The sequence below is a fragment of the Apostichopus japonicus genome, chromosome 13 (assembly GCF_037975245.1).
Source record: "Apostichopus japonicus isolate 1M-3 chromosome 13, ASM3797524v1, whole genome shotgun sequence".
NCBI lineage: Eukaryota > Metazoa > Echinodermata > Holothuroidea > Aspidochirotida > Stichopodidae > Apostichopus > Apostichopus japonicus.
The window spans coordinates 25,479,078-25,501,362 of NC_092573.1; the positions used below are offsets into that span (position 1 = coordinate 25,479,078).

Below are 22,285 nucleotides of genomic sequence, written 5' to 3' on the forward strand. Positions count from 1 at the left end.
AGTTTGACCACTTACTACCTTGATCAGTTGACCCTTGACGTTTTACATGAATGTACTGTAGATTAATAGTCTGTGATATTCTACTTGTGTTTGAAGGTTTGGACCATATCGTTAATTTGTTATACGTGTAATGGCCAAAATGCTGGGATTTTATTTGACCTTTGACCTTATAAATCATATAGTGTGAAATCCATCGGCCAGACGTAAGGAGTATATCGGGACACTTTTGTTCACACAAATACACACACAGGTGTCACACACACGCACTTACCGACTTACGCACGCAAACACACGTTACTTTTTCACCACTGCACCTCAAAATGGTATGTATTCGCCATGTTATTGTGTCACCATATGGTATTTCCATTAAGTCAGACCAACCTATAAAGGTCAGTGCCTAAAGAGGTTCGACGTGGGCGACAATTGTAGTACCAATTTTGCAAAATATCGTCGATATCTCATCCCCAGTACACTGCTGAGATAATAAAGTGTGGTATAAATGCATGTTGTTGACCATGTTGTCACACTACAAGTATAACTGGTGGCCGTTCCTACAAACATTTGGGTTCATTAGTGCTTCGCTCAAATAAATCACCCACTCCATAATTGTGTCTGTATTTGCACATCTTGTTCGATAACAGCGAATAATTGCATTCATACGTCAGCGTATCTAACTATATGCTTACAGAGAGATTCATGATACCATGATAACCCCTATAGCTCACGATAATGAGGTGTGTTTAATATATCTTCTATTGATAAAAGTTTGATGTAAGTCTTCCTTTTACTAAAACAAGAGGCAAGCTTAAAGGAGGTACACACCCAATCCAACACTTTTGGTTTATAAGACATAGATATTTGTGAAGGACAACTCCCACCATGCACCCCTGCCTAACCCAGCAGCTATGAGACGTCTTGTTCCGTTTGGGAGATATCCTACTTTAAAAGACTTTTATGGAAAGTGTCATCTTGTAAATCTGTGATGTCATAATGCCAATCAGATCTGAAATCTTTTACCGTCTCTCTGTTTCTCTTTCCATTGTCATCATAGCAGAATGTTATTAGTACTGACATTGAACCACTGCCATCATTAAGTCATGTTAAAGAGTCAATATTTTAGAGTCAACATTTGCAGAACTCATCTCCAGAAAATAAAAATTGTAATAAGTTAATAAAGAAAAAACATACAAACATAACCATTGAAGCTCATTGGCTCAATGATATCCTATTTATACTTGATCAAGCCTTCAGCCTCGTGTGTGCAAAGACATTGAAACTTGTTGATACCCAGCAAACACAATATGTTATCATAACATTTATAAAAGAGCTTCTAAAACATGTTTTTAAATGTGGTGTTATAAATAAGTCAGCATAACGTTTTTATGAGATAATGTTATATTAATGTTTTAACGAAAAAAATGTTTTGAAATAATAGCCTGAAAACGTTTTTGTGACATATTTATTACACCACATATAACGTTGTCAAAACAAAAGACGAACCGTTTCAACGTTTTTTTTTGTGTGTGTTTGCTGGGTAGGCTATATCCTAAATGGGATAGCATACTTATATAGAAGTTTTTACGGGGAGGCTGTTATATACCGGCAACAGTTATATATATCACTTTCACCAATAATGAAGGTTGAGTTTGGGTCTCCTTTAAGATACAGAGTAAAGGCTATAAGGGATAAATCAAAGCCAACATATTTCTCACTGGGAGATGTTGATCTCCATTGTAAATATTTAGGTCATTTACATCTTTCAAGTTAAGAAACTCACGTCACGTAATTTCTGACACGTAGTGAGATTGTTTAGCAATGAACTAGAAGTGGCATAAATTTTGTAAAAACAATACGGTACCTTCGAATCGTTATTTGTTTTTTAGTTCAGCGGAGCTTTTAGCTGAGTTATAGCGATCGTGCGATTCTTCAGAAATTATGTCACCTTTAGCCCAGCGTTTATGATTAAATGCCATTTCGTCATTTTGTATTAGATTTGGCTGAAATTTTGTACATGCGATCCTATTGTATACAATCTGAAGGTCATTTGAGGTCACTTTCTGAAAACGTAAAACATACTGCTTTCTCTAGAGCGTTTGTTTACATTTTCTGAAATGTTGTGGATATAACGTTTGAAATGTTTACAACTTTCGAACATTTTAACAAACTATGTCAGTTAAGAAGGATCATAAGACAAGGAAAATGTAGATGGGAGGAATGGAATTGACACCGCTACCCCCCCCCCCCCCCTACGTCTTATAATTTACGCACAAAGAAATGGATAAAGTGCTCATAAATATTGGCAATCGAAACAAATTTCTCAAATAGAAGCTTAGCTGCAGAGTTGGGGCTCTTGTTTGATTTTGTTTTGGAATGATCTGCTTTTCGGACGAAGTGGTTGCAATTTCTACATGTTTAATGTGATACACTTTCATGTCATCTTGAATATGTGTTTTTGTTTAAGCGAAACTTTGTGAGAGTTATAGGGCGCATATTTGTGTTTCGTCCGGATATATTACACAGACATGGTGTTGTACGTTAGTGTATAGAACCCCCCTTTTTTACACTACACTGGACCTGCCCGCACAAAATAATCGGGGGACCATCTGTGCTCTCACACCCTCGCCAACCAAAGACTCACAGGTGGCAAGATTTGATAAATCTTGGATCGAAACATTCCGAAAGTCTCCAAGACAAGATTAAAAAATAACAATAACATCCTTGACCTCAAGACACTCCTTTGTAAATAAACCTCAAGCTCCTGCTTCTCTGGAGAAAATAAAATAGATGTTTGGGGTAGAAGTAAATATTTGAATCATAAATCTTCCATTTATTTGACATTATGATAACATGTTGTCATCGGTAGCTTTGCAGGATTAACCAATCATGGCAGATGTGGTATGTCTCTTGGGGCATCAATGTCGAGGGTCCCCTGTAAACTCAGGCGAGACTAACAATTTATTATTTTCGGAGAAACTAAGATACTTACAAAGGGGGGGGGGATGGGTGTGGGGGTGTGTTAATCCAACACTGAAGGATTAGGTCAACCTGGGGCCACCATGCTCAAAACAACCGCAACAACGAAAAGAAAAGGGTTAATGGGAGCGTTGAAAGCTCTCTCTTTCATAACCTGCTAATTCTCTCACTTCCTGATACCTCTCCTCGCAGTGGCGTAGGAAGGTACTTTTGAGTGGGGGGGCTGAAGACTGATGGCCAGCCTGGGGGAGGGGTCTAAAGGGAGGGGGTGTCCCCCTCCTCTTTGGAATTTTTTGCATTTCCAGGTGGCCTCAAATGCAATTTGGTTCCATATAGCACACTTCAACACCCACTCCATCTTGTAAACTTAATTTTGTATTTTCACCTGGCCTTAGATGCAATTTGGTGCTCCAAATGAGATTTTTTTTTCTCATTTGGAAATGAAAAAGGGGTTTCCTGACTTGCGAACCGGGGGGAGGGGGCGGAATGATACTTCCGCCCCTCCACATTTTTCACTGGGGGAGCTGGTGCCCCCCCCCCCCCCAGCCCCCCCGGTTCCTACGCCCTTGTCTCCTCGTCCCAGATGCACACAATGACCAAAAAATGTTGCATTTGTAATGGTTTTGGTTTATTTTCACAACTAATGCAGATTTACAATCAGCATATTAGTTGGTACGAGAGAAGTTTAAGTCTGCATCAGGTTATGCACTGAGATAATAAGGGGTTGGAAACAGGATGATAATTACTGCTGAATAAAATCTGCTTATACTTATTAAGATGGTAGCACGTCATTCCCGAAGCCCATCAACTTATGATACACAATGAGAGTCCTGAAATGGTCAGAATACCAACAAACTATACATATTTGCCTACGAATTGAATGAAATTTTCAAAGTAAAACATGAAAGAACGATGGAAATAATTGGTTTTATTTTCATAAAATTAAAAAAATATTAAAGTAAATGCTGTTAATTAAAAAAAAATATACTTGTAATTTATGAATACATTTATGAACCTACTACTAATTTTCTTCGGGACACTTCTAGGCAAATGCCATAATCCACTGTTTCGCTGACGTGGCTAGTCAAAACTTAATACCTTTTCCGTTAACTGTAAACAATCGATACCTATCAAAGACAAAAGACCCACATCAAGTTTTCGTGGTTAAAAAGAAAAGAAAAAAGGAAGTGAGAATATTTCCGACAAAAGAAAAATCCGCAACTTAAATATACTTGTCAAGCATACGTTACCATCATAGTGAAATCATAATGATATATGAAGATAGGAAACATTGATATGATCTTTTTACTAGGGAAGTTTCAGCTATCACAGACACACAGAACTTGATCAATCTCATATTAAGGTGACCAAGTCTGATGAAGCAAACCACCAGTTCTTCCAATCTAGAGCAAACATCTTTCATTGAAACGAGGTGCATAGTTTTCAGGGAATGCAATACTTTGATGTGAATGATTGGCGATATCTTGCTATTACCACTATATACAGGGATGAGCCTGGGGTAAAAAAAATCACAGAATTTTGCAAAAATTGCAGTATAGGCTCCAGTTTGAATAAGCTACAGTGTGTTAGGATAATAGTTTTTGTCCCCGAGGTAGAAAAGAAATCATGGATATTCCGCGAATTTGTGGAAAAAGCTCATGCCTGTATATAACATATGGCTTTAGCTATATCAATATATACATAACATATTACACATGGCTATATAACAACAAAGCAAATATAGAAACATGTGTGACTGACAACACTTAAGGATTTAAACCTTGACAGAGAGACGATTCATGAAAGACGACTGGAAATTAAATAATATCAAAGACCAGCTCTGACTGAAGTGAAATAAAACTTTTGGAAAGCGACACCCCATGGATCAAGACTTATGGGGTCATCAGGGAATCCATGATTGGAGCGTTGTTACATGTACTTCTATCCGCACAATAGCACATCTGACCCTCCACGGACTCTATGTTGACGTTAAGCTCCATGGCTAGAAAGAATGAGATGGCACCGCTCGGGGCAATGCAAGACAGGCTGGGGGACTGAGCACATGCCCGTATAACTGACCGTATGGGAAGTCCTGTGAAGTGATGAAAAGGGCAAGATGGTTATTTATTGACACACAATGCTATAAGTCTGTCTGATGCAAGAAATGACTACATCATCCTGGTTAATACTGCAGGTTAATCAAATGATGGACTAACTGTTTTACACCCAAGGCAGCTGCTGTTAATTTGTTGACATAGCGACATATCCTATCATACAAACCACACTGTCAAAAGACAGCCTTACATATCCTATTATACAAACCACACTGTCAAAAGACAGGCTAACATATCCTATCATACAAACCACAGTCAAAAGACAGGCTAACATATCCTATCATACAAACCACACTAACAAAAGACTTGCTAACATATCCTATAATACAAACCACACTGTCAAAAGACAGGCTAACATATCCTATCATACAAACCACACTGTCAAAAGACAGGCTAGCATATCCTATCATACAAACCACACTAACAAAGACTTGCCAACATATCCTCTCATACAAACCACAACGTCAAAAGACAGGCTTACATATCCTATTATACAAACCACACTGTCAAAAGACAGGCTAACATATCCTATCATACAAACCACAGTTAAAAGACAGGCTAACATATCCTATCATACAAACCACACTAACAAAAGACTTGCTAACATATCCTATAATACAAACCACACTGTCAAAAGACAGGCTAACATATCCTATCATACAAACCACAGTCAAAAGACAGGCTAACATATCCTATCATACAAACCACACTAACAAAAGACTTGCTAACATATCCTCTCATACAAACCACATTGTCAAAAGACAGGCTAACATATCCTATCATACAAACCACACTATCAAAAGACAGGCTAACATATCCTGTCATAAAAACCACAGTCAAAATACAGGCTTAAATATCCTATCATACAAACCGCACTGTCAAAAGACAGGCTAACATATCCTATCATACAAACCACACTGTCAAAAGACAGGCCTACATATCCTATCATACAAACCACACTGTCCAAAGACAGGCTAACATATCCTATCATACAAACCACACTGTCAAAAGACAGGCTAGCATATCCTATCATACAAACCACACTAACAAAGACTTGCCAACATATCCTCTCATACAAACCACAACGTCAAAAGACAGGCTTACATATCCTATTATACAAACCACACTGTCAAAAGACAGGCTAACATATCCTATCATACAAACCACAGTTAAAAGACAGGCTAACATATCCTATCATACAAACCACACTAACAAAAGACTTGCTAACATATCCTATAATACAAACCACACTGTCAAAAGACAGGCTAACATATCCTATCATACAAACCACAGTCAAAAGACAGGCTAACATATCCTATCATACAAACCACACTAACAAAAGACTTGCTAACATATCCTCTCATACAAACCACATTGTCAAAAGACAGGCTAACATATCCTATCATACAAACCACACTATCAAAAGACAGGCTAACATATCCTGTCATAAAAACCACAGTCAAAATACAGGCTTAAATATCCTATCATACAAACCGCACTGTCAAAAGACAGGCTAACATATCCTATCATACAAACCACACTGTCAAAAGACAGGCCTACATATCCTATCATACAAACCACACTGTCCAAAGACAGGCTAACATATCCTATCATACAAACCACACTGTCAAAAGACAGGCTAGCATATCCTATCATGCAAACCACAGTCAAAAGACAGGCTAACATATCCTATCATACAAACCACACTATCAAAAGACAGGCTAACATATCCTATCATACAAACCACACTGTCAAAAGACAGGCTCACATATCCTATCATACAAACCTCACAGTCCAAAGACAGGCTAACATATCCTATCATACAAAACACTCTGTCAAAAGACAGGCTTACATATCCTATCATACAAACCACACTGTCAAAAGACAGTCGAACATATCCTATCATACAAACCACACTGTCAAAAGACAGGCTTACATATCATATCATACAAACCACACTGTCAAAAGACAGGCTATCATATCATATCATACAAACCACACTGTCAAAAGACAGGCTAACATATCCTATCATACAAACCACAGTCAAAAGACAGGCTAACATATCCTATCATACAAACCACACTAACAAAAGACAGGCTAACATATCCTATCATACAAAACACTCTGTCAAAAGACAGGTTAATATATCCTATCATACAAACCACACTGTCAAAAGACAGGTTAACATCCTAATGTTTCCAAAAATAGAATACATTCCACATCGGAGGACATGTTGCTGTCAGAGAGGCTATTATGTTTATTTGTGGCCATAAACAGAATACTATCATATGCCTAAGGTTTTCATTTGGGGGGGGGTGAGTTGGCTTGGGGGGGAGAGGGGGGTGGGTGGGTGGGTCATGGTAGAAGAATTTTTACTAACCATTTGAACCAGTACCAATAATGTCCATTGCAATCGTCACACAGCTGTCTGCATTTGACATACACTCTTCTACTGTCACACTGCCTCCATTAACAATACCATTCTCACAATCCAAATCCTGAAGATCAATGTTCTGCTGGGCCAGACTTGAATCACGGTACGAATAGCTTGTGCAGACCAGGCATGTTAAAGATGAGCCTGAAAGAGAAAACAGCACAGCAGATAAAAACAACACCTTTGTAACAACTCTACTTGGAAATTGCTCAAAACATATTCTGTCTGTGTACAATCAAACTTTAACTGTATCAATATTTGTGTCAAAGTAAGTGGGCCTAACCTTTCGATCCTAGCAGGATCTTCTAGCAGGATCCTAGTAGGATCACTTGTCATTCAGCCTTTGTAGAAGATCCTGCTAGGACCGAAACATCAGGCCCACTTAATTTTACACATTCTCTTACACAGGCTTTTTAGTGTATAAGCAGTTTGCTAACAATTTTCGTTTTATTTTCATATCAATATTTGATCAGACATTTTGTTAAAATGCGACTGGTACTTTAGGGGACCATCGATTCTAGTGGAGAATCTGACTTGAGGCTGGTATAAACCTAGATGCTGGTCAACACAGCATATCCTGGGCTAACTGAATTACACCAAACAACACCATCAAAATCAACCTAGTCTGATTATTTGATGATACTCTGGGGAAATATTAAGAATATGTTACAGGTAGATCATTTATGGCACCACTGCAGTTGAAGAACCAGAAATGCTCAAATGTGTTGTGTTTACGATGGCAGAAACCTCTGTGAGGTAGCCAATTAACAAGAATGAGTAACCATTCTGTAACCATGAGCAGGATGTAATCTCTGTGAGGTAGCCAGTAAACAAGGATGAGTAACCATTCTCTAACCATGAGCAGGATGAAATCTCTGTGGGGTAGCCAGTTAACAAGAATGAGTAACCATTCTGACGATGAAATCTTTGTGAGGTAGCCAGTAAACAAGAATGAGTAACCATTCTGTTTTAATCATCAGGAGAGCTCTGTGAGGTAGCCAGTTAACAATGGATGAGTCTCCATTCTGTTACAATGATCATGAGAGCTCTGTGAGGTAGCCAGTTAACAATGGATGAGTGACCATTCTGTTACAATGATCAGGAGAGCTCTGTGAGGTAGCCAGTTAACAATGGATGAGTCACCATTCTGTTACAATGATCATGAGAGCTCTGTGAGGTAGCCAGTTAACAATAGATGAGTCACCATTCTGTAACAATGATCAGGAGAGCTCTGTGAGGTAGCCTATTAACAATGGATGAGTCACCATTCTGTTACAATGATCAGGAGAGCTCTGTGAGGTAGCCAGTTAACAATGGATGAGTCACCATTCTGTTACAATGATCAGGAGAGCTCTATGAGGCAGCCAGTTAACAATGGATGAGGCACCATTCTGTTACAATGATCATGAGAGCTCTATGAGGTAGCCAGTTAACAATGGATGAATCACCACTCTGTTACAATGATCATGAGAGCTCTGTGAGGTAGCCAGTTAACAATGGATGAGTCACCATTCTGTTACAATGATCAGGAGAGCTCTATGAGGTAGCCAGTTAACAATGGATGAGTCACCATTCTGTTTCAATCATCAGGAGAGCTTTATGAGGTAGCCAGTTAACAATGGATGAGTCACCATTCTGTTACAATGATCATGAGAGCTCTATGAGGTAGCCAGTTAACAATGGATGAGGCACCATTCTCTTTCAATCATCAGGAGAGCTTTATGAGGTAGCCAGTTAACAATGGATGAGTCACCATTCTGTTACAATGATCAGGAGAGCTCGATGAGGTAGCCAGTTAACAATGGATGAGTCACCATGATCAGGGAAAGCTGTATATATACTCTTTAGATACAAAGTGAAGGGAACATTCTGCTGTTGAATGTTTTATTGTACTCCATGTTTGTCAAACATGGTGATCAAAAGTAAGCCCTTCATTTACGTAACCATTCTTTGAGACATTGAAAAATCTCAACATTGTATTACCTGGGAGAATCACTGGTGGAAAGTTATCTTCACCTGGATTATGAGAAAACAGTCAGATTGTGAAATCATTTATAGAGATGATTTTATTTCTAAAAAATCTAGAACCCATTACCCAACAATTTTGTCTGGTTACTGACCTGGTAACACATTAACAACAAATGAACAGAAGGCAGGATTTCCAGCTCCATCCAAGAATGTGTAGACTACTTGTGTTGTTCCCACAGCAAAGGTATTCCCAGGTCTGTTGGTGACTGATGGTGGATCTACCCCTGAAGGATCTGTGGCAGTGGGTGGTGTCCAGCTCACAACTATACCACTGGTACCTGGTGCAGCTGTCCTGGTGATGTCACTAGGGCAACCACTAATCACTGGTGGAATGTTATCTTCACCTGAATGATGAGAAAACAGTCGGATTGTGAAATCATTAATAGAGATGATTTTATTTCTAAGAAATCTAGAACCCATTACCCAACAATTTTGTCTGGTTACTGACCTGGTAACACATTAACAACAAATGAACAGAAGGCAGGATTCCCAGCTCCATCAAAGAATGTGTAGACTACTTGTGTTGTTCCCACAGTAAAGGTAGTCCCTGGTCTGTTAGTGACTGATGGTGGATCTACCCCTGAAGGATCTGTGGCAGTGGGTGGTGTCCAGCTCACAACTGTAACATTGGCACCTGGTGCTGCTGTCCTGGTGATGTCACTAGGGCAACCACTTATCACTGGTGGAAGGTTGTCTTCACCTGGATTATGAGAAAACAGTCAGATTGACAAGATGAGAGTATATATCAAATTGTATTCATTAGTAAGATATCAAAAGCATCCCAATTCCTACAAACTTGTGTGTTTTACTGACCTGGTGATATTATAACAACAAATGAACAGAAGGCAGGATTCCCAGCTCCATCAAAGAATGTGTAGACTACTTGTGTTGTTCCCACAGTAAAGGTAGTTCCTGGTCTGTTGTTGACTGATGGTGGATCTACCCCTGAAGGATCTGTGGCAGTGGGTGGTGTCCAGCTCACAACTATACCATTGGTACCTGGTGCAGCTGTCCTGGTGATGTCACTAGGGCAACCACTTATCACTGGTGGAATGTTATCTTCACCTGGATTATGAGAAAACAGTCAGATTGTGAAATCATTTATGGAGATGATTTTATTTCTAAGAAATCTAGAACCCAGAACCCAACAATTTTGTCTGGTTACTGACCTGGTAACACATTAACAACAAATGAACAGAAGGCAGGATTCCCAGCTCCATCAAAGAATGTGTAGACTACTTGTGTTGTTCCCACAGTAAAGGTAGTTCCTGGTCTGTTGGTGACTGATGGTGGATCTACCCCTGAAGGATCTGTGGCAGTGGGTGGTGTCCAGCTCACAACTATACCACTGGTACCTGGTGCAGCTGTCCGGGTGATGTCATTGGGGCAACCACTAATCAATGGAGGGGTATTATCCACAGCTGAGAAGACAAGGAAGATTTTGTTAATATTTTCAAAGGAGGGAAAGAGGAAATATTAAGAAAGGGGGGGGGGGAGGGAGGATAGGGGGAGGAGAGGTAAGAAAAATACTATGAACATCTTCAGGTGCAAATGTATACCGTATGTCAATACACTGAATGCATGGGTATGATATGGTATTTGCTCAAGTAGGTTTCTCCTTGTGATTTTAGCATGGAATTGTCAGTCTAATTTACATGTCCTAACTAAGATAACTCAAAGTATTTTTTGTTATAGAATACAACCACATCTTTGTCTTACAATTCAGGTCAGTTAATCAATGCTTGTTGCTCTTCTTAAGCTGTATTTGACACAGGTTGTGTATAAAGTATCGTTACTGCGTCACTGTGCAGGAAGGTGAAAGTTGCAGATCAGTATAAGATTTTAATAGGTCCGGTACAAAAACCTGAGGAGAAGATGCCAAAAGATGCCAAAAGATGGAAACCTTTTTGAAAGAACAATCTTTGGGTTTCATGTAGGTAGCTGACAGACTTATTTCTCTGATATGAAGTCTTTCGCAAGTAAGCCTACACTGTCTATCAGAGTCACCGGGTATTGTCAAATGGCCAAGATGGTAAGTTACATATCAATTCCTTGTGGCAAAACCTTTTCATGCTTAAATCACCTAATTTTTTTTTTTTAAATTATCAGTTATATCTATCACTCATAGCTGCAGTACGTAAACCCTGTGGAGTCAAACTATGCATACTGCATTGTTATGATAATGTTAATCCGCTACACTGACTGTGGTTTGGAGTGATTTACTTCAAGCAAATCTAAAAGGACTCCTGATTTGCCAATGTCTTGTCTGTTGGCAAATTTCAACCAATTAAAATCATTATACCTTTTCTGAAAGATATATTCTCTATCCCTTCAAATACGTTTCAAGGAAATCGATAATCACTGTTAAAAGGGAACGAACAATGCTGTTGAAAGCGGCACTCTAACATGGAAGATCATAAGCATAATGTAAATTGAATAGGGAAGTCTACTAAAATGAATAGCATGAGTTTTCCTCTTAAAACTCCCCCCCCCCCCCAACCACTCCAAGTTTCAGTCGAGAACAGCTTTTGAATGTGAGAAAAGTTAGATCACAGGAAAGATAACTCTTTATCAAATCGTTTTCTGTTTCAAGCTGAGAAAAGTCCTAATTAGTGTAATGGCAAGTTGAAGTTGGGTCTCTATGATGAAGCCATAGGAAGCTGAAGATGTTTCTGTCGCTTCAGCTCATTGCTGCTGCATGAGCAAGAGCGAAAAAGAATCGATATGAAATCAAGATGTAGTGTACAATGTTTGAAGAAGCTGATTTCAGGTACTTTACTTTAAAGGCATTGGGGACTCGCCCCAAACTGCATGTGACCATCTGAAAAAGTTAACTTTCTGTTGCTTGCAAGTGATGTTTTGTTTGTGTCGCTACAAAATGCAGACAGTAATGAAACGTGATACCGTATTATCTTTAGCTGGACCTGAGATGTCCATCGCTGTATCGTTTATACACTGTGCTGTGGGTATTGACCGCAGCTGTATGTACTGACTGTACACTAGTGTCTAATTACCGATGGTAGCAAGCTTTGTGCATGTGTATTTTCTGGGATCGATGGTGGTGTCTAACACTTCTGTTACACCTCATTCGAAAATAGGTCAGATTACCAGCATTAGACATTTCTTTTTCAGCGAGACTTCACACCCTTTAAAAGTGTCGGAAGAGGTAACAACCTGAAGATACTTTTTTGTCACAGTGTTGAATTCCCATATGACTGAGTTGAATTCATTGTTGTATTATAAGCTATCTTCAAGTTCAAACAGATCAATACATGCCCTCTCCAATTTGTGTAGGCCTACTCCACATGTTGTGTTCCTGTAATATTTACGGTCGCATTCCTTACCCTCGGATACCACACTTTTCATCAGGGCATCTCACTTATTTCAAACAGATTTGCTTATATTTGGTACTGCTTTAAGAATGTGCATCCTATATTGATGAGCAGAAGAAAATTATGATCAATAGGTGAAGAAGGGCTTAAAGCTAAATTTCAGGTCCAGAACTGAAAATAAAAATATTTGGTTTACCATTTCCTCGGCATGATATATGTGCGGTCTGTATTAATCATGTCATGGAAACGGCAGTTTCTTTCTGAAAGATCAGATGTGAAAAGATAACTCTTACCTTCCGCAACAACAGTAATATCAAAGGTGCATGCAATGCTGACGGTGCCACTGGTGAAATTGTAAACGATATTTGATGTCCCAAGCCGAAAGAATCCTTGTGGTATTGCTGGACCGGATGTCGGTTCTAGAATCAGGCCGGTGCTTGTCCTGGCCGAAGGCTCTGTCCAAGTGACTGTTTGAAACATGATGCCAGGGGCTGCTGGTTGCACGATATTTGCAGGACAGTCGATCAACTCTAGTTGTTGGTCGGCACCTAAAAATAATATTTGGGAGATATTACAGGATTACTTTGATATTTTAATAAGCCTACATGGGTCTAGTTAATACTGGCTTAAGCCAGCCGCACACTGCCGGACTCATCTTGACTGTTGTGATCTAGTCTTTGATTGCCGCAAAGACCCACAGTCTCACAACCGACACCCTCACACTGAATAGCACACAACTCCAAATGTTATTAACATTTCGGTCACATGCAAATTTCGTTCCCTGTGATTGGTTGTATTTACTAAAACTGGGCCACTTAAGTTGTGAATTGCCACATTGCATAAGACTCCCGGTCGGGAAAAAAACCCTACAGGTTCGGTTCTGCTGACTGAAGCCAACTGGACTTGAAATTGAAAACATCTTGCTCAGTGGTAGTTTTAAGCACATATATGCACTGTCCCACTAATGTCGATTATCCACGTAACAACGGTTCAGTTGGGTTGTGATAAACTTTGGCCGTCTGGGGAATGGCTCTGGGGTGAGGGGTGAAGCCTAAGCCTACCTATAAATGCTGTAGCTCTTGTCTTAAGTATACGTATTTTGTGGCCGAAGTGAACATTCAGGATCGACACTATCAAATTGAATATTGAACTATTTATTACAGTTTTTGGGATAGCTTTACATGCTGGAGGAAGTTAGGCTAACTCCTTAAAGACTTCATCTTCATATCACAACATTTATTAAAATAAACAATTCCAAGAAAAAAGACTGTCATTCAGAGGATCATAACATGAAGAGAGCTGCATGGGGAGGTGGTGGTGCACACTGCAATAAGCTGGGAGTGAGCTGCATATCCAGGCTATATATCCAGAGGTACAGGAGGATATTACTAATTTAGGTGAGTGTTTGGAGGGGGGTGGAGGGGAGATGGAGGGGGTGGTGCATACTACAATAAGTTGGGAGTGAGCTGAATGACCAGGCTATATATCCAGAAGTACATGGAGATATTTCTAATGTAGATGAGTGTTTGGAGGGGGGGGGGAGGTAGGGGAGGCAGAGGGGGTGTTGAACACTGCAATAAGCTGGGAATGCAGGAGGCAGCAGAGTCATTGCAGGGGTCTAGAACATTTTCGGTTATTTCTTGATCTCTTGTACCAACTTTTGAGTACAAAATACATTTCAGAACCAGAAATTATTTTTGGAATTGGATTTGACTTGTTTTGTTCTTTTTACATATTGGGGATGGGAAGGGGAGAGGCGGGCGTGTTTGTGTGAATACCTCCTTGTCCCTTCCACTTGCTTCTACAACTGTGCAGTTGTGATACATGTAGCAGTTATAAAAGCACTTATAACTTTCTAGACCTCTAGCTATGTGACTGGCATCATTCAAGCAATGAATTTATACATGTAATAATTGTCAACTATTGGTTATATTCTTTTACTAGTACAATTTTAATAGTCATTGCAAAGCCACAAACGTCCAAATCATAACAAAAGCCAGCTATCATTTGTATAACATTTGTTTTCGTTGTCAGTTACATGGCTTGCAGAAAGTCAGCTGGTAGCTGTGACACATTAGACCACATCTACACAGAAAGTCAGCTGGTAGCTGTGACACATTAGAACACATCTACACAGAAAGTCAGCTGGTAGCTGTAACACATTTGAACACATCTACACAGAAAGTCAGCTGGTAGCTGTGACACATTAGAAGACATCTACACAGAAAGTCAGCTGGTAGCTGTGACACATTAGAACACATCTACACAGAAAGTCAGCTGGTAGCTGTGACACATTAGAACACGTCTACACAGAAAGTCAGCTGGTAGCTGTGACATATTAGAACACGTCTACACAGAAAGTCAGCTGGTAGCTGTGACACATTAGAACACACCTACACAGAAAGTCAGCTGGTAGCTGTGACACATTAGAACACATCTCCACAGAAAGTCAGCTGGTAGCTGTGACACATTAGAACACATCTCCACAGAAAGTCAGCTGGTAGCTGTGACACATTAGAACACATCTACACAGAAAGTCAGCTGGTAGCTGTGACACATTAGAACACATCTACACAGAAAGTCAGCTGGTAGCTGTGACACATTACAACACACCTACACAGAAAGTCAGCTGGTAGCTGTGACACATTAGAACACATCTACACAGAAAGTCAGCTGGTAACTGTGACACATTAGAACACATCTACACAGAAAGTCAGCTGGTAGCTGTGACACATTAGAACACATCTACACAGAAAGTCAGCTGGTAGCTGTGACACATTAGAACACATCTACACAGAAAGTCAGCTGGTAGCTGTGACACATTAGAAGACATCTACACAGAAAGTCAGCTGGTAGCTGTGACACATTAGAAGACATCTACACAGAAAGTCAGCTGGTAGCTGTGACACATTAGAAGACATCTACACAGAAAGTCAGCTGGTAGCTGTGACACATTAGAACACGTCTACACAGAAAGTCAGCTGGTAACTGTGACACATTAGAACACATCTACACAGAAAGTCAGCTGGTAGCTGTGACACATTAGAACACATCTACACAGAAAGTCAGCTGGTAGCTGTGACACATTAGAACACGTCTACACAGAAAGTCAGCTGGTAGCTGTGACACATTAGAACACACCTACACAGAAAGTCAGCTGGTAGCTGTGACACATTAGAAGACATCTACACAGAAAGTCAGCTGGTAGCTGTGACACATTAGAAGACATCTACACAGAAAGTCAGCTGGTAGCTGTGACACATTAGAAGACATCTACACAGAAAGTCAGCTGGTAGCTGTGACACATTAGAACACGTCTACACAGAAAGTCAGCTGGTAACTGTGACACATTAGAACACATCTACACAGAAAGTCAGCTGGTAGCTGTGACACATTAGAAGACATCTACACAGAAAGTCAGCTGGTAGCTGTGACACATTAGAACACGTCTACACAGAAAGTCAGCTGGTAGCTGTGACATATTAGAACACACCTTCACAGAAAGTCAGCTGGTAGCTGTGACCCATTAGAAGACATCTACACAGAAAGTCAGCTGGTAGCTGTGACATATTAGAACACACCTACACAGAAAGTCAGCTGAAAGCTGTGACACATTAGAACACATCTACACAGAAAGTCAGCTGGTAGCTGTGACACATTAGAACACATCTACACAGAGTGACGACGCCAAATCTTTTGAGAAGATTTTTGTGTGCATAAGAAATCAAAAGAATCCCATAGCCAACATACTTGTCTGGTTACTGACCTGGTTATATTATAATATCATATGAGAAAACAATCAGTTTGTAAAATCATTTATGGAGATGATCTTATTTCTAAGAAATCTAGAACCCAGACCCCAACAATCTTGTCTGGTTTACTGACCTGGTAACACATTAACAACAAATGAACAGAAGGCAGGATTCCCAGCTCCATCAAAGAATGTGTAGACTACTTGAGTTGTTCCCACAGTAAAGGTAGTTCCTGGTCTGTTGTTGACTGATGGTGGATCTACCCCTGAAGGATCTGTGGCAGTGGGTGGTGTCCAGCTCACAACTATACCATTGGCACCTGGTGCAGCTGTCCTGGTGATGTCACTAGGGCAACCACTAATCACTGGTGGAATATTATCTTCACCTGGATTATGAGAAACAGTCAGATTGTGAAATCATTTATAAGGAGCGCCAGCACAGTCGCGCTCCTGCACTCCTTAAATTTGATCCGCGAGAGCATATAACAGCGCTCCTCAAATGTTACAAATGTGCAATAATCTCCTCAATTCCCTAAGGAGAGCAATGAAACTGCGCACCTCACATGATAAAAAGTAAAAACAATCCACGAGCTCTGCGTACGGTCACTCGCTTCGACATTCAGAGTATCTTCGGTTATTCCAATTTGAACCACCTGGAGCCGAACAGTTTATTGTCCCATTGGTACATTTATATGAGTCACGTACGCATCAGTCAGACTCCGGTATAGTAACGAGGAGATGGTGAAACTTACAGCCTAACACACTGTAGTATAGGTAAATTTGGAGCCCATACCGATATTTTCTATGTACAAGTATCATCTGAAATTTTCAAATGATAGTGATTTCGCTCTGAATAGTAAGTGTAAAGTAATTTCACATGGTTATCCTATTGAACTTTAAACGCTGGATCAACCAACAACACTAAGTGGAAAACAGTTTCTACCCTTTGCTACTTTGTATTGCTTGTTTGGAGGGAAAATAAAGACAACAACTCAACTGCAGGAGTTCAAAATAGTATTCTCTTCATGCCTCAAATGATAAATAGTACTTACTAGGCCTGCATTGGCCCTGCATATTTTGAGGAGAGTAAAACGCTCTCCTGACACCCCCCAGGAGAGGAGAAAGATGATGGTGATTTCGTTCAGGAGAGCGATTTGAATGTATTGGTGGTCCAAGGAGAGCAATTTACTACTCTCCTGGATTTTTTATAAATCAAGGCCTGATGGAGATGATTTTATTTCTAAGAAATCTAGAGTCCATTACCCAACAATCTTGTCTGGTTACTGACCTGGTAACACATTAACAACAAATGAACAGAAGGCAGGATTCCCAGCTCCATCAAAGAATGTGTAGACTACTTGAGTTGTTCCCACAGTAAAGGTAGTTCCTGGTCTGTTGTTGACTGATGGTGGATCTACCCCTGAAGGATCTGTGGCAGTGGGTGGTGTCCAGCTCACAACTATACCATTGGTACCTGGTGCAGCTGTCCTGGTGATGTCACTAGGGCAACCACTTATCACTGGTGGAATGTTATCTTCACCTGGATTATGAGAAAACAGTCAGATTGTGAAATCATTTATGGAGCAGGCCTTGATTTATAAGGAGCGCCAGCGCAATCACGCTCCTGCACTCCTTAAATTCGATCCGTGAGAGCAATTTACAGCGCTCCTAAAATGTTACAAATGCGCAATAATCTCCTCAATTCCCTAAGGAGAGCAATGAAACTGCGCACCTCACATGATAAAAAGTAAAAACAATCCACAAGCTCTGCGTACGGTCACTCGCTTAGACATTCAGAGTATCTTCGGTTATTCCAATTTGAACCACCTGGAGCCGAACAGTTTATTGTCCCATTCGTATGTTTATATTAGTCACGTACGCATCAGTCAGACTCTGGTATAGTAACAAGGAGATGGTGAAACTTACAGCCTAACACACTGTAGTATAGGTAAATTTGGAACCTATACCGATATTTTCTGAAATTTTCAAGTGATAGTGTTTCGCTCTGAATGTTAGGTGTAAATTAATTTCACATGGTTTATCCTATTGAACTTTAAACGCTGGATCAACCAACTACACTAAGTGGAAAACAGTTTCTACCCTTTGCTACTTTGTATTGCTTGGTTTGAGAGAAAATAAAGACAACAACTCAACTGCAGGAGTTCAAAATAATATACTCTATTTCTCTTCATGCCTCAAATCATAAATAGTACTTACTAGGCCTGCATTTGCCCTGCATATTTTGAGGAGAGCAAAACGCTCTCCTGACACCCCCAGGAGAGGAGAAAAACGATGGTGATTTCGTTCAGGAGAGCGATTTGAATGCATTGGTGGTCCAAGGAGAGCAATTTACTACTCTCCTGGATTTTTTTTATAAATCAAGGCCTGATGGAGATGATTTTATTTCTAAGAAATCTAGAGTCCATTACCCAACAATCTTGTCTGGTTACTGACCTGGTAACACATTAACAACAAATGAACAGAAGGCAGGATTCCCAGCTCCATCAAAGAATGTGTAGACTACTTGAGTTGTTCCCACAGCAAAGGTAGTTCCTGGTCTGTTGGTGACTGATGGTGGATCTACTCCTGAAGGATCTGTGGCAGTGGGTGGTGTCCAGCTCACAACTACACCATTGGTACCTGGTGCAGCTGTCCTGGTGATGTCACTAGGGCAACCACTAATTACTGGTGGAATGTTATCTTCACCTGGATTATGAAAAAACAGTCAGATTGTGAAATCATTTATGGAGATAATTTTATTTCTAAGAAATCTAGAGTCCATTACCCAACAATTTTGTCTGGTTACTGACCTGGTAACACATTAACAACAAATGAACAGAAGGCAGAATTCCCAGCTCCATCAATGAATGTGTAGACTACTTGTGTTGTTCCCACAGCAAAGGTAGTTCCTGGTCTGTTGGTGACTGATGGTGGATCTACCCCTGAAGGATCTGTAGCAGTGGGTGGTGTCCAGCTCACAACTATACCATTGGTACCTAGTGCAGCTGTCCTGGTGATATCACTAGGGCAACCACTTATCACTGGTGGAATGTTGTCTTCACCTGGATTATGAGGTAACAGTCAGATTGTGGAATCATTTATTCATATGATTTTATTTCTAAGAAATCTAGGACCCAGAACAACATGCAATACTGATCTACTAAAGACTAAATAACTTATTATTAAACAGTTATTCTGGACAGACCTATACTGGGTAATGATGGCAGCTGTTATATTTTTTCTAAATTTTAAAGGCATAGCATAACTCTTTTGGAAGTGCTACCAAAGTTTGTATTTTGGGGGCACTTCTACATGGTACTCTTGCAAAGCAGAAAGCTACTCGCCAATTACCTATTATGCGCACATTACTCCTACCCTTTCCCTTATGTAATAGATCAAAATGATGTTAAAAATTAAAACTGATCAAACCTAAACTTGGCTGTCAGGTTATACTCTATGGTTAATGTTATTCAAGAATCATTCTTTTAACAATAATGAAAGTCTGTACAGCACTGTTATTTGCTCCAAATCTACCACCAACCAACAATTATTTGAAGAACAACAATACTTTAAACAAATTATGGTGAAACATTACATGCAATTAAAGCATACTTTGTGCATCAAATTATTTTTTGTATGTGTTCCTCAACTGTAATATCGATGGCTTCATGCCTACAAGATAATATGCACTGAATATATTTAACAATGAATATATGTGTTCCTCCACTGTTACATTAATGGCTACATGCCTGCAGGATAATATGCACTGAATATATTTAACAATAATTGTATGTGTTCCTCATCTGTAATATCGATGGCTACATGCCTACAAGATAATATACACTGAATATATTTAACAATGAATATATGTGTTCCTCAACTGTAACATTAATGTCTACATGCCTGCAGGATAATATGCACTGAATATATTTAACAATGATTGTATGTGTTCTTCAACTGTAATACCAATAGCTACATGCCTGCAGGATAATATACACTGAATATATTTAACAATGATTGTATGTGTTCCTCAACTGTAATATCGATGGCTACATGCCTGCAGGATAATATACACGGAATATATTTAACAATGATTGTATGTGTTCCTCAACTGTTACATTAAAGCCTACATGCTTGCAGGATAATATACACTGAATATATTTAACAATGATTGTATGTGTTCCTCAACTGTTACATTAAAGCCTACATGCCTGCAGGATAATATACACTGAATATATTTAACAATGATTGTATGTGTTCCTTGACTGTAACATTAATGTCTACATGCCTGCAGGATACTTTACACTGAATAGGTAGAGCTATGATTGTTTGATCTTCAGGACTGCAGGGTGTATACGTGGTTCATCAAGTCTCATACTCAGTGGCAATGATACACAAGGAAAGTATAATTAGAACCAAAAAACCAGAGGGAAATCCCCACCCCAGCCTTTAAATACAGTACATATGCAGCATATATGCAAGCAAACCTTAGCTTTTTTGGTACAGGAAAAACATAAAGCTATGACTACTTTTCTGTCATACCAGTATAGCTGGCTGATTGTAACCATATTTTTCTTGGTAGCCCTAAGCAGTGTTTCTCATGGGGTAACCCCCCCCTTGTAGCTGGGGGACAGGTATCTATGAGATGCAACGGAGGGTGCTTTTGTAATGTCTACAATATCTACACCATGGCATATTGAATTTGTTGAAATCATCACCACCAGAGGACTTGATGTGTGAGTGACAATATATGTTCAGGATTGTAAGAAAGTAACCTATTCAAATATTTAGCTGGGGCAAGTGCACTAACATACATAAGGCTATCCTACCATGCATATATATGAGTTCCTTTGATGCTCAGATTCTGGAGATACAGCATCTTTTAGATTTTTGCTGACCCCAAATGACTTTTCATCTCCACCCACAAAATGTCCTCATTACAGGGATGCAACATGCCAAACATGAGACCTGCAGATGCTACTTATTTACTTGAGATATCGTGTTTACAAGCTAGGGCACCACACACACCTACACACGTCAATTTGACTGCTGCATATGTCACTTGCCTGCCTACGGCAAGTAACCAAAAGTGTATTGTAAGTAATGGTGAGTAATGTGCCGTCATACTTACTGACTGTGACTGAGATAATAAATGCACACGTTGCAACATTTCCAGCGTTATCTGTAAATGTATAAATGACTTCTGTTTCCCCAGTTCCAAAGAACCCACTTGGTGCTGGTGGCCCGGAACGATCCGGTACTAAACCAGAGTCATCAACAGCAGTAGGATGCCGGCTCCAGTCCACAAATGCAAACATTCCCTGGCCTAGTCTTTCAACAATATCTTCAGGGCATCCAGATATCACAGGTGGTGTAGTGTCCAGCGTGTCTGTCGAATCAAAGTGAAAGTTCGTCCAACACTCTTAGTGCCATAACTTTAATAGTTGTGATAGTGGAAACCTGATGTTATTTTCGTTTTAAAAGTCATTTCATTGAGTTCAACAGCGAGCAATTCTAGTCAGGATTACCAGCACAACAAGGTTGTTTACATATTAAGTACAAGTACTTCAATGATATGTGATGCAAAACAATAAATAAATAAATAGAAATAAAAATGATATTGGTAAGCTACATATCAATTATCATCCAACAA

General features: G+C 39.6%; 1 protein-coding gene across 8 annotated transcripts in view; it reads right to left on the reverse strand.

The window, feature by feature from the left end:
* Nucleotides 1-3,514: 3,514 nt before the first annotated feature.
* Nucleotides 3,515-22,285, reverse strand: part of LOC139978962 (uncharacterized) — an 89,943-nt gene continuing 71,172 nt past the window's right edge. For all 8 annotated transcript variants that reach the window (XM_071989560.1, XM_071989564.1, XM_071989563.1 and 5 more), the window contains 12 exons: nt 21,764-22,021; nt 19,443-19,694; nt 19,087-19,338; nt 17,921-18,172; nt 16,767-17,018; nt 13,175-13,429; nt 10,719-10,970; nt 10,363-10,614; nt 9,998-10,249; nt 9,642-9,893; nt 7,468-7,665; nt 3,515-5,065 (listed from right to left, as the gene is read on the reverse strand). In XM_071989560.1, the coding sequence (XP_071845661.1) occupies nt 4,866-5,065; nt 7,468-7,665; nt 9,642-9,893; nt 9,998-10,249; nt 10,363-10,614; nt 10,719-10,970; nt 13,175-13,429; nt 16,767-17,018; nt 17,921-18,172; nt 19,087-19,338; nt 19,443-19,694; nt 21,764-22,021 (2,927 nt within the window). In that variant the 3' untranslated portion in view covers nt 3,515-4,865. The remainder of the gene's footprint in view (nt 5,066-7,467; nt 7,666-9,641; nt 9,894-9,997; nt 10,250-10,362; nt 10,615-10,718; nt 10,971-13,174; nt 13,430-16,766; nt 17,019-17,920; nt 18,173-19,086; nt 19,339-19,442; nt 19,695-21,763; nt 22,022-22,285) is intronic.